Source organism: Moschus berezovskii, chromosome 8 (assembly GCF_049115385.1).
Source record: "Moschus berezovskii isolate FMDL1 chromosome 8, NW_MosBer_1.0, whole genome shotgun sequence".
Lineage (NCBI taxonomy): Eukaryota > Metazoa > Chordata > Mammalia > Artiodactyla > Moschidae > Moschus > Moschus berezovskii.
Genome location: NC_142467.1, coordinates 103,523,228 through 103,536,779, shown reverse-complemented (window position 1 = coordinate 103,536,779; position 13,552 = coordinate 103,523,228). Strand labels below are relative to the sequence as shown.

The following is a 13,552-nucleotide window of genomic DNA, read 5'->3' as shown; positions in this document are numbered from 1 at the left end:
TAAAACTAAGCTATAACACTCGTCCATCCGTTGCTTCAAATTTTTGCTGCAGCAAGACAGAAGCAAGGAAATAACACACTCCCCTGACATCTATGGTGCCATTTCTTGGCTTTAATCTGGCTGAAACAATCTTGGCTCCACCCCCACAAGGCAGAAGCCAAGCACAGCAGAAGCCCAACTCCACAAAAGCTCATGCGGTGGAAGCTGAATGTGAAGAAAACCCAGCACAGTGGAAATGACAAGAAGCCCTGCGTGCTGGAAACCAGAAGAGCCAAAGCAAACTCAGCAGAAAGCGCATGTGACTCAATCTCAGATTCCAGAAGACCTCCGGTTGGGGTAGGAAGGCCTCACTCCTATGGCTGGAAGAACATATAGCTAAAAGATCTTAATTCCTATACAATCTCTTGTTTCTTGTTTTCTTGAACCCCCTGGGAACAGGTAAGCAGCAGTGGGTGCCCCAGGGTGTCCCAAAGGCTCCACTATCTGTGGTGCCCTAGTAGCTGTTGACCAAGAAGGTGGGGGTTCTTCTGTCCTTAATCTTCTTTGTGTCATGAATCAGGCCAATGAAAACTACAAGCACAGGTCAGGTATTTAGCAGGTTTTCCAGCAGGTTATGAAAGGGACTCCTTGGCACATTTTTCCCACTGCTTTTTCCTCCCATCCTTCAGCATCTCTCTCCCAGGACTTGGGTCCTGACAAAACCCTTGGTGCTTGGCTTTAGAACCTAATGAAGCTCAGGCTCTGATATCTCATTGCAAAAATTCAGTGAGAGACACAGCGATAAGTAAGAGGTGGATTTGTTCGGATTCAGAGAAAAGGACACTCCACAGGGTGTGGGCCATCACAGAGGAGAGTGAGGTGGCCATGGAATGTGCTGTGGTTAGTTTTTGTTAGCTGGGTGATTTCATATGCTAATGAGTGCGAGGATCATTCCAACAATTGGAGAACGGCCCACTTCTCAGTCTTTTGACAGTGCCTTGGAACTGTCATGACACCTCTGGGTGTGTTGTTTAGCTTGCAGATTGGGGATCAAGGTTTAGCTGAATGTGACTTATCATCTTGGACCCATTTGATTTTAATTGGTTTATGTTATGCTCTTGGGGTATGTCATTTTTTTCAGAAGTTGTCCCCTGCCCCCTTCCCTCATGTTTCATGCTCTTTTCCTGAGCCCCATCTGGGCCCACAATGTTGCCTCTACAATCTTCTGGAGGGACAACCAGAAAATAGCTGGTCCTTGGAAGGGAAATACTGTATAATATCCAATCCCTCTAGATATTCAGGGCTTCATCTTCCCTGTTTCCTGCAACATGTGTTACAACAGCATTTCTCAGCGGACCCGCTAGGGTGGGTGACAGACACACAGTGCCTTCTAGAAGTCCATCAGTTGGCATCCCTTCAAGGGCAGTTGGACTTCCAAGGATAATATTTGCATCTTTGGGAGTTAACCCTGCAGGCCGTTGGGCCCAAACCCTTATCATACTTCTCCTAAAGTTACAAACATACCCCCGGATCAAATCTCCACTCCCCTTTTATGGAATATCTGGTTTGTTGACTTATCAATTTGATCTTAAGTCAACTACTAACTCCTACAACCAGGACCCTGCCTCCTTGTAGGCAACATTGCTTTACCCCACTTATTATTAAAATACTCTTAATGCCTCTAACAGGACCAGATAACCCACTCCTTTGTCATTACATCTGTTATTACCTAAAGTGGGTCTATGACAATGAAATGTTTACCATTGGAAACACCATAAACTGCTCTTATGAAGGACTAGGGGAGAAAATCAATGACTTACATTCCCTCAGAACAATGAGGATAAGGCTTATGGCTGTTTTACCAGGTTCCCAGTCTGAGGGCACAGGCTTGGATTGCTTTACATCATGGTATCTATTCCCATCCACTGTGGACAAACTGGCAATGAGTTAAAATTACAAACCTTTGATTCTTCCCAGCACTGGTCACACTGGAGACCTTGGGGATGCCCAACTCCAGCCCAGGGTCCCAGGAAGTTGACCTGCCTTGACTTGTTTAGGGATTTGGTCCGCGGAAGGTTGTCACGCCTCAACCTGCTTGGGGATCCACCAGTCCAGGGGTCCCAGGAGGTTGATATCCCTTGACCTTCCCAGAGGCGCAATTCTCAGGAGGCCGGCATGCCTTGATCTGTCTAGGGATTCTATCTCCAAGAGGCTATCATGCCTCAACCTGCCTGAGGATCTGCACCCTGACCGGGGAAAACTGGCTCTCAGGATGCAAGAGTACTGGGTAGGATAAGCTTCAGAAAAACTCACCCCTAAGGAAATCCACCCATGGAAATAGAAGGAAGCCTATTAGCTGTGGGACTATGCTCAGTCTTAGCAATAACTCAGGAGCCCAACGAGAGCCCCACTGCCTTTCTGGAAAGGCTAAAATAGGCCCTCTGAAAGTTTACCAATCTGGACTTGGACTCTTATGAGGGAGATGTGATTTTAAAGGAAAAATTCCTGTTCCAGTGTGCATCAGACATCAGGATAAAGTTACAACAGCTGCAGGAGCAGGGCTCTGTTGCCTCTTTAGATGAGATGGTCTCAGTTCAGTTCAATTCAGTTGCTCAATCATGATCGACTCTTTGCGACCCCATGAATCACAGCACGCCAGACCTCCCTGTCCATCACCAACTCCCGGAGTTCACTCAAACTCATGTCCATCGAGTCGGTGATGCCATCCAGCCATCTCATTCTCGGTCATCCCCTTCTCCTCCTGCCCCCAATCCCTCCCAGCATCAGAGTCTTTTCCAGTGAGTCAACTCTTCACATGAGGTGGTCAAAGTATTGGAGCTTCAACTTTAGCATCAGTCCTTCCAATGAACACCCAGGACTGATCTCCTTTAGAATGAACTGGTTGGACCTCCTCACAGTCCAAGGGACTCTCGAGAGTTTTCTCCAGCACCACAGTTCAAAAGCATCAATTCTTCTGCGATCAGCTTTCTTCACAGTCCAACTCTCACATCCATACATGACCACTGGAAAAACCATAGCCTTGACTAGATGGACCTTTGTTTGCAAAGTAATGTCTCTACTTTTTAATATACTATCTAGGTTGGTCATAACTTTCCTTCCAAGGAGTAAGCATCTTTTAATTTCATGGCTGCAATCAGCATCCGCAGTGATTTTGGAGCCCCCCAAAATAAGTCTGACACTGTTTCCCCATCTATATCCCATGAAATGATGGGGCCAGATGCCATGATCTTTGTTTTCTGAATGTTGAGCTTCAAGCCAACCTTTTCACTCTCCTCTTTCACTTTCATCAAGAGGCTTTTTAGTTCCTCTTCCCTTTCTGCCATAAGGGTGGTGTCATCTGCATATCTGAGATGGTCTAGACAGTCACCAATACCTTTTATAATGGAGAACAGGAGAGGGAGGCCAAGGCCCAGGAAAGGGAGAAAAGGAAAGTGACAAGGCATGTCCAGATGCTGGCTGCTCTCCAGGGTAGTGCTACGGCAAACTCTGAGTCTTTAAAGGACAAAGCATGAGGCAAATGCCTAATCTGTAGACAAGTTGGACACTGGCAAAGAGTGTCCAAACCATGACAAGTCTCCTATAATGGCTTGCTACAAATGCCATCAACTGGGACATTGGGTGGCACTCTGCCCTCAGGACCCAAGAGCGTCAAGGTCAAGTGCCAAGCCTTCCCTCAAGATGGTTCAACAGAACTGAAGTGGCCCGCTCCAGCTAGCCCGCCTGTCACAGATAATCATCACGGGGCTGGAGCCAAGGGTGCAACTGGATGTGGCAGGTAGGTCTAAGAATTTCTTGGTTGATACAGGGGCTACCTACTCTGTCCTGACATCCTGCTCCGGAGCCTTCTACCCCCACACCTGTACCATTTTGTGTGCTACAGGAAAAAACAATTAACAAAAAGACTCACCTGAGCACTTTGTTCCTGGGATGGGCCAATATTTTCCCTCCAGTTTCTGGTGGTCCCTGAGTGTCCTACTCCTTTATTGTAAAGAGATCGCTCCCTGCCTTCAAACTGTTGCAGCTATTGCAGCCCTGATAGAAGATGATTTAAAACTCTCTCTTGGGGCCAAACTAACTATTTTTACCAGTCACTGAGTGTAAAAACTCCTGAATGGGAGAGGCTGTTTATGGATGTCTGATCAAAGGATCCTCAGATACCAAGTAGTGCTGATGGGAAATCCAGGCCTCACCGTATCCCCTTGTGAGGGTCTCAGCCCAGCCACCCTCCTGCCTACCCCTGAGGGCTCTCTCCCCTTTCACTCTTGCCTAGAAACCTTGGACCAATGGACAAAACCCCGAGAGGGATTGTCAGAAGATCCTCTGATGAATTCTGAGGAAATCTGGTGCACTGATAGAAGCAGCTTTATCTTGGATGGAAAAAGAAGAGCTGAATAAGCAGTAGTCTACAATTTCGAGACCATAGAGGCTAAACCTTTGCCAGCAGCTACTTCAGCCCAATTAGCTGAGCTTATAGCCCTGACTTGAGCTTTAGAGCTGGAAAAGGAAATAGAGGAGCCATTTACACTGACTCCAAGTATGCCTTTCTGGTGCTACATGCACATGCTGCTATTTAGAAAGAAAGAGACCACTTGACCACCCGAGGGTCTCCAATCAAATATGGTGATCAAATTCTTAGGCTCTTAGAAGCAGTTCATCTGAGATTTCAGTCTCTCACTGTAAAGGACACCAAAAAAGGAGCACAGAAGTGGCACGAGGGAACCTAGCAGCTGATCAGGCAGCTAAGACAGCAGCATTACAGAACCATGACCTAATAGGGGTTTCCACCTTAGTTCCACAGACTAATTTGGCAGAAACTCCTTCATATACTGAAGGTGAGACTCTTAAAACTAAGAGTGAGGGCTTTCAAGAAGATCATATGGGGTCGTTCTACAAGGAGGGGCTCCTTTTTCTGCCTGGGAACCTCCATTAACTCCTTACATGCCACACTCTTTTGGGGAAAAGGTCTTCCAAAGATTACTAGAAAGTTTCTTCAGAGGAACAGGTCTCTTCTTGTCCCACTTGACAATTAAATAACTCCCAGGGAGCTCTAAGACCACAGCTGGCCCAGCCCATCTAATAATGTGGGACTTACCTAAGAGAGGACTGTCCAGATGGACTTCACGCAGATGCCAGTTTCTCAAGGGTATAAATACCTATTAATCATGATAGATATATTCACAGGATGTATTGAAAGGCTTTCCCACCTGGACTGAGAAGGTTGAGGAGGTCGTAAAAAACTGCTCCATGAAATCATTCTGAGATTTGGTCTGCCCAGGTCATTACAAAGTGACAGTGGGACATCATTTACTTCTAAGATTACACAAGTGATCTCTAAAGCATTGGGCATTGCTTGTTACCTCCATTGTGCCTGGAGTCCTCAGTTTTCAGGAAAAGTAAAAACAGTCAACCAATTCTTAAAATCAGCGATAAAAAGATAACCCAGGTGACCTCCCTGGGATGTAAGGAGGCTTTACCAACAGCTCTCCTCTGCACCCATAAGGCCCCTAAGGAACAGGTTGGTCTTAGTCCTTATGAGATGCTACATGGGAGACCTTTTGTTTATGTCAATGAGCTCTTCTTAGATCCAGAGGCTCAGACCCTCTGGTCTTATACCATGGCCATTGGGCAATTCCAACAGGATATATGCTTGTGGGATATCAATCAGGAGGCAAAAGATTCTAAAGAGTCACCACTATATGCTCCAGGGACTCAAGTCCTAATTAGAGTCTGGAAGAATGGATCCCCAAAGGCTCAACTCCAGCCCACATGGAAGGGCCCTTACCGTGTGATACTTTCTACCCTCACAACAGTCAAGGTGCCAGGACATGACTCCTGGATTCACTACTCATGAATCAAGCCATGGAAGAAAACACACTCAATCCACTGTGAGCCTCTGGCAAATCTCAGATATCTATCCAAGACTACAAATGAGTGATATTATAATGAACACCCCAAAATTAAGTTTCTGGGGATAGGATTTCTCAGGTCAGCCCTAAAGAGCCAACACAACTTGGCGGGAGTTGTACTCCAAAATAGGCAGGAGATAGATCTCCTGATTATTGAACAAAGAGGGACCTGAGACATCTTGAATGAGACATGTTGTTTCTAGGTAAATATCTCCAGCCAAGTTAAAGAAAGTCTCACAGTCCTCAGGAAAAACATTCAGGCCCTACAGGATCTCAAAGAACAAGCTAGAGAGTTCTTGGGGTGGCTACATTCTCTTTGGGGGATCCTTCTCCTGGAGAGGGGAAATTTGGAGTTGCACACCAGGCCTCCCTGTCCATCACCAGGGAGGCCTGGTGTGCTGTGATTCATGGGGTTGCGGAGAGTCGGACATGACTGAGCGACTGAACTGAACTGAACTGAACTGAATGGCTGTCCTAATCCCTGTTATTGCCATATGATTGCTTCATGTATTATCAATTGTCTAACCCATTTTATTTCTGCCTAGGTCAACAAGCTACAACATGCAGTGCTAGTTCAACAAGGATATAACACCACCTGACTACGGAAAATATCACTCATCCTCAGATCGACACAGCTATGAGGACTCTGAGGCTTGAGACTAGAAAGAGAGGGGGGCCCAATACCCCTTGCCATCCCACTTCAGCAGGAAGTAGCCAGAGAGACCTTGATACCCCTATTCCCAAAGAATTGGGCCTTCCATCTCTTGAAGGGGGATGATAGGTAGTTAGAATACGAAAATGGAGTCAAAAATGGTGGTGGCTAAAAGACAAAGAAGGGAAAAGCCTGCAAAAATAGAACAAAGGAAGGTCCAAGGACAAGAGTGAAGACCTCAGGTTAAAAAAACAGCCCTCCTGGGAAGCTCAAATTGGACAGGCTTGGAGAGAGAAGACAAATGTATAAAAGGAGGAAGCTTAGAAGGATTGGAGCCTCTCTTCTCTTAGTCTTTTGGGCCGGCCCACCCTCACTCCTCGAAGGTGTACTACCCTTTGTTTTTCCTAATAAAACTGAGCTATAACACTGATACATCCGTCACTTCAAATTTTTGCTGCAGAGAGACAGAACTGAGGAAATTACACACACCCCCAACACCTTCAAAGGTTTTGGGGCTCCCCTCATGGCTCAGATTGTAAAGAACCTGCCTGTAATGCGGGAGACCTGGATTCGATCCCTGGGACAGGAAGATCCTTTGCAGAAGGGAATGGTTAACCACTCCAATATTCTTGCCTGGAGAATTCCAGGGACAGAGGAGCCTGGTGGGCTACAATTTATGTGGTCAAAAAAGAGTTAGACTGAGTGACTAACACTTTCATTTTCAAAGGTTTGTTTAAGGCATTCAGTAAAGATCTTCCAAGTTCATTCCAGAGCAAAATCATTTTTTAAAAATCTTTATTAGTCTTGAATGTTAATTTCCAGTTTTTACTAGTTTGTATGGCTCAGGTGCAGAGAAGGTAATGGCACCCCACTCTAGTACTCTCGCCTGGAAAATTCCATGGATGGAGGAGCCTGGTAGGCTGCAGTCCATGGGGTCGCTAAGAGTTGGACACGGCTGAGCAACTTCACTTTCACTTTTCACTTTCATGCATTGGAGAAGGACATGGCGACCCACTCCAGTGTTCTTGCCTGGAGAATCCCAGGGATGGGGAAGCCTGGTGGGCTGCCATCTATGGGGTTACACAGAGTAGAACACGACTGAAGTGACTTAGCAGCAGCAGCATGGCTCAGGTGACTCAGTGGTAAAGAAACCGCCTGCCAACACAGGAGCAACAGGAGATTCAGGTTTGATCCCTGTTTGGGAAGATACCCTGGTGTAGGAAATGGCAACCCACTCCAATATTCTTGCCTGGAAATTTCTATGGAGAGAGAAGCCTAGTGGGTTACAGTCCATGGGGTTGCAAAGAGTCAGACAAGAGTAAGTGAGCACACACATGCCCATACACACATGGCTCAGTTCACCTATTGATTTCCTTTAGTAAGTTCAATTAATAGTTGTTGAGATGTAGATTTATATGCCTTGTCATATAATACCACACAGGAGAAGCGTTACCGGTGAAACATGTTTATTCCACAATATAATTAAACAAAAAAGATGTAACCATCTTATAATGCCATTTAAATATGCCAATTGTATATACTTTCATCTCAATTCTGTCAACTTTTTGCCTTTAATGTTAGAGTGTGGATTTAAAAAAAAATGCACAGTGTGATAGTTGCTAGGTAAGTTTTATTTAGGGGCAAAATGAGGACTGCAGTCCGGGAGACAGCACCTCAGATATCTCTGAGAGACTGCTCCATAGAGGCAGTTGGGGAAGGTCAAAATATAAGATTTTGGTGAAGGTGGAGTTCAATGCAACCAAGTGGTTACTTTACAGAAAGTTTTCTGCTAGTCAGGAGGAGCTGATGTTACCACAGAGGGATTTAGTGCTTTTCTAGATACAAGGAAGATGAGAAGATTGGGATCATGAAGTCAGTTCCTGAAAATATTTAACTATCTAAAGACCTGTCCCACTAGATTCCCTGGAGCACAGAGTGCCTCACTCTACCGTGAACTCCCTCTGCGGGTGTTGAAGGTCAACAGCTGCAACAATACAGGGTTCAAAGTCAGCAGAGGCAGGTGGCAAACCCCTTGTTGTTGTTGTTCAGTCGCTGGCAAATGCTTTTGGCAAGTGCCAATTTGTAGGTGACAAGCCTCTGGGTGCAGGAGAATTGAAAAGGAATAATAAAAGCAGAATTCACTTGCCTTGTAACCTGGTCTCTTAGGAACAGAGAAAGAACAGGGAAAATTTCCTTTCTGTCCAGACCCCTGTCCCCTAGGGAAATCAGGTACAGAGTATGGGCATTACAACCGAAAAAATGCCTAATGAGAAGCTAAGTGAGGTATAAAGTCTCTATAAAGCCTACAGAGTCTATAGACTCTATAAAGTCTCATCCCAGCCTGAGAAGTCTTGGATGCCACAGAACATGTTTCCTGTGGAGACCTGAGTCTGACTGTAAAACAATTCTCTTTCTCCAGCTGTCTTGTGGGGACAGAGCTTCATTCACCAATATCAAACTTCCAGGAGGCATTTGAACTTCCACACAAAGACCTTTTTCTCAGTTCCCATCCAGGTGAGTCTGAGGGCCCAGTAGATGCTGTGGGAGAATTAGAGAGAATGCAAGCCTAGAACATTTATCCAACCTAGTTCAGATGCCAGAGGTTAGTGTGGTAGTTTGCTGCCCTGATTCATAAATAAATGTATTTAGTTAGGACTAAAGGAAAAGCAGGTGTTCACTGGAAGGACTGATGCTAAAGCTGAAACTGCAATACTTTGGACACCTCATGCGACGAGTTGACTCACTGGAAAAGACTCTGATGCTGGGAAAGGTTGGGGGTGGGAGGAGAAGGGGACGACGGAGAATGAGATGGCTGGATGGCATCACCGACTCTGTGGACATGAGTTTGAGTGTACTCCGGGAGTTGGTGATGGACAGGGAGGCCTGGCGTGCTGTGATTCATGGGGTCGCGGAGAGTCGGACACAACTGAGCGACTGAACTAAACTGAACTGAAAGGAAAAGCAAAGTTTGACCTCAGTAACGTAAAGCTCAGTGTTGCCAATGAAATGATAATAATTAAAGTCCAATTAGAAGAAAGAATGGGATGCATAAAGCGCATTCAGTAAAATTTGAACATAAGCCTAATGATTCTAGGAACATTATATATTATATCATTTCATGTGTACACATTTGCCAATTTAGTTTCTAATCTAAGTGATTACATTAAATAGTTACTGTTTAAATATAATTTTCAGATAATTTTTGCTGCTCTATTTGATTTCTTAAAAAAATACAGTTGATTCATTACTGTTATATTTAAGCCAGTTCCATTTTCATTGCCATTCTTTTTATTTTGTAACTTCATTTATATTTAAATATGTTCCTATAGAAGTGCACATGTATTCACATACCTTTTGAAAATGTGATAGTGAACAAAGCAGGTGAAGTCTCAGATGATTAGGATTTTGCATTATAATGGCAAAGTCGCAGTATGATGAAGTAAATGATGTCATACATAATGTCTCAGGCATAAATCGTATGAAGAAATTTGTCCAGGGTGAAAGGGTGAATTGTCATGAAGTCTGTAGAAATTATATAGTGTGGTCTGGAAAGCCCTTTGCATGTTAATTGTAGACTGGATGAGAATTGGGATATGCCCACCAAATTTACTTAAGGAGTAAGATAAAGTTCAAGAGAAACAAACACAAGACACCTCAAGTTCATTTTGTGAACTGTTTTCTTATGCACTTTGCTCTTTTTTCTTTTGGGATATTCAATCTGTCAGATGTTTTGTGCCATAAATGTATCACTGTTTTCTATCAAAGTAATAAAGGCATTTTTCCTTTTTCAAATTATTTTTTTCTGGGCATCAAGGAGATGTAACTGGAGTTGGAATGTTGCCAAAACCAAGGAAGTTTTAATTCATCACATTGTCTGAAGGGGCCATTCAGGTTTATTATATAATTTTCCCCTAAGGCCCATATATCCGTTCTTCTTCTCTCTCTCTGTCTCTCTCAGACTTTTAAAAGTATTTCTTTAAATACAGGGCAGAAAGTAGCCATATCAAGAAGTAACCCCATGTCTATTGGTCCATGGAAAGCTTGTGAACTGAAATTTCTGGGTAGCATTTATATATTCCTTAAATGAAAGATAATCTAATATGACCAGTTTGACTTGTAACCACTCATGGCCTGAAGAAGGTGTTTCTAGGTAAGAAATGCATAGTAGTGACACAGCTCACAAGGACATGGTGTGTGTGCCTGTGACTGGGGTGAGAGCAGATTTTTAAGCAGAGAAAATGAAGTGAAAGTGTTAATCACTCAGTTGTGTCTGACTCTTTGTGACCACATGGACTGTAGCCCGCCAAGCTCCTCTGTCTATGGAATTCTCCAGGCAAGAATACTGGAGTGGATTGTCAATCTCTTCTCCAGGGGAATCTTCCCAATCCAGGGATTGAACCCGGGTCTCCTGCATGGCAGGCAGATTCTTTGCTGTCTGATCCTCTAGGGAAACGTCTTCCTATATTAAGGTGACATAATACAGAGACCAGGATTTAGTCAGAAGATGGAACTAAGAAAAGGATATGATATGTTTACAATTCACAGGATGCCATTGCAACTAAATTCATAAAGTACAAGGATTCATATGAAAGGAGGGATTCTGTGTGGACTGAAGTGTCAGCTGTCACAGGGAGACCACCTTAATCCTCAGCATCCCTGACACCATCTCTAGTCACTCCCTTTCTTGCTTATTCCTCTGCCCCACTGGTTTTCTTATCTGGATTTGAACAAGTGGAACCAGCATCTTTCTAAGGTCCTTAGCAGTGGCAGTTCCCTGTACCAGGCACACACTTCTCCTAACATCCCACTAGTTCCTTCTCTCTCTCTTTTTTTTTTGAGGAATCGGTTAAATTATCACCTTGTTTGCAGGCCTTACCTGAACACTCAGTACAAAATAACACCTACTCCCCTCTCATTTATATCTGTTTTTTCATAGTATCTGTCATCTCCTGCTATTTTATATTTTATATTTATTTGAATATCATCTTTAACCACCCTTGGATTGTGGAAGTTTTGTTTATGAACACTGTTCCCTATATGTGCTTGGAGCATGGTTGGTTCTCGATAAGTATTTCTGAAATGCATGAAAGGAGTGTTCATTAAAACTGTAAATACAAGAAGTCTTGGGAATTAGCCGAGAATGGGACAAAAATTTCTAGTCAGAGGTGAAATGAGGTATACCCTCAAGGAGGATTTATATCCGTATAACATATTAACTTCAATTCCTTGACAGCAAAGGAGAAATTAAAATAGTTCAGTTATGCGAGTTAGGCTGGTTTGAGTGAAAACTGATGTTATTTCTTTTTTCCCTCCAACAGTCACCTCCACCACATGGAATCAGGAAATGGTACACAAAGCTCAAATATTCTTCTTCTTCTGGGACTTTCAGGGGAACCAGAATTACAGCCCCTCATATTTGGGCTTTTCCTCTTCATGTACCTGATCACTGTGTTTGGAAACCTGCTCATCATCCTGGCTGTCCACTCAGAGCCCCACCTCCACACCCCCATGTACTTCTTCCTCTCCAACCTGTCCTTTGTAGACATCTGCTTCACCTCCACCACCATCCCAAAGATGTTGTGGAACATCCAGACACAGAGCCAAGTTATCACCTATGAAGGCTGCATCACCCAAATGTATTTTTACATTCTCTTCGCAGGATTAGATGACTTTCTCCTGACTGTGATGGCCTATGACCGGTATGTGGCCATCTGTCACCTGCTTCACTACATGGTCATCATGAGCCCCCAGCTCTGTGGGCTGCTGGTTCTGATATCCTGGATAATGAGTGTTCTGTATTCCTTGTTACACAGCTTAATGGTGCTGAGACTGTCTTTTTGTACAGACTTGGAAATCCCTCACTTTTTTTGTGAAATAAAAGAACTGGTCCAACTTGCCTATTCTGACACCTTTCTCAATAACATGATGATGCAATTTGGAGCTGGACTTCTGGGTGGTGGTACCCTGAGTGGTATCCTTTACTCTTACTCCAAAATAGTGTCCTCTATATATAGAACCTCTTCAGCTCAGGGGAAGTATAAAGCATTCTCCACCTGTGCATCTCACCTCTCAGTGGTCTCCTTATTCTATTGTACAAGTTTAGGAGTGTACCTTAGCTCTGCTGCCACCCACAGCTCACTGTCAAGTGCTACAGCCTCAGTAATGTACACTGTGGTCACACCCATGCTGAACCCCTTCATCTACAGTCTAAGAAATAAAGACATAAAGAGGGCTCTGAAAAGATATTTTTGGATGGAAACTATATCAAGGTCATTTGTCCTTGTGCTAAAGAGATGCACATGATAGCAGGGTTAAAGCCTCAGGGCCCCATATTATGTTTCTTTGATCAGATTGTGAAAATAGCAATTTCTCCTTCGGCTTATTGTCTGCTATTTCCATTTCTTTGATTTCAAATTCTCTATAAAATTTCAGAAACTCGCTTTATTAACTTTTCTGTTCTGTCATCTATGCTTTATCGTTTGTCATTTTTATACTCTCCCAAATTGATTCACATCCTTTAGTGAAATATATGGAAATGCCCATATTGTACCCATGTACCCAAATGTCTTATCTCATAAGACTGGGTACATCTCCTAAGAATAATTTCTTTGTGAAATGTTATATACAGATCAAGTTTATTTCATTTTATTGAGTGAATAATCATGAGTTCTGCTACCTTTTTGAAAAGAAAAACAACCTTGATGACTGAATCCATCCAATGACATAATTTCATAAGAATGCAAAGTATGATGCCTCAGTTTATCACTTTCTGTTCATCTTTCCTTTTGTACATCACTACCATAATTTCTCTTCCCCAAATTGTAGATTTTAGCATCTAGTGTGTTTCACAAGGCATTCCATTTTATTCCCGCTAGGATCTTGTTCTTTATTTGGCTCAGTGTGCATATTGGTTACCAGTGTGTGCTCAGATGCTCAGTTGTGTCTGACTTTTTGCGACCCCATGAACTCTAGCCCACCAGACTCCTCTGTCTGT

At 43.7% G+C, this 13,552-nt stretch overlaps 1 protein-coding gene across 1 annotated transcript; it reads left to right on the top strand.

Moving 5' to 3' along the window:
* The first annotated feature begins 11,865 nt into the window (after positions 1-11,865).
* LOC129558107 (olfactory receptor 7A17-like) lies at positions 11,866-12,861 on the top strand. The gene has a single exon (XM_055428955.2). It carries the CDS (start codon positions 11,890-11,892, stop codon positions 12,859-12,861), a length of 972 nt encoding a protein of 323 aa, XP_055284930.2. The 5' UTR covers positions 11,866-11,889.
* Positions 12,862-13,552: the final 691 nt, after the last annotated feature.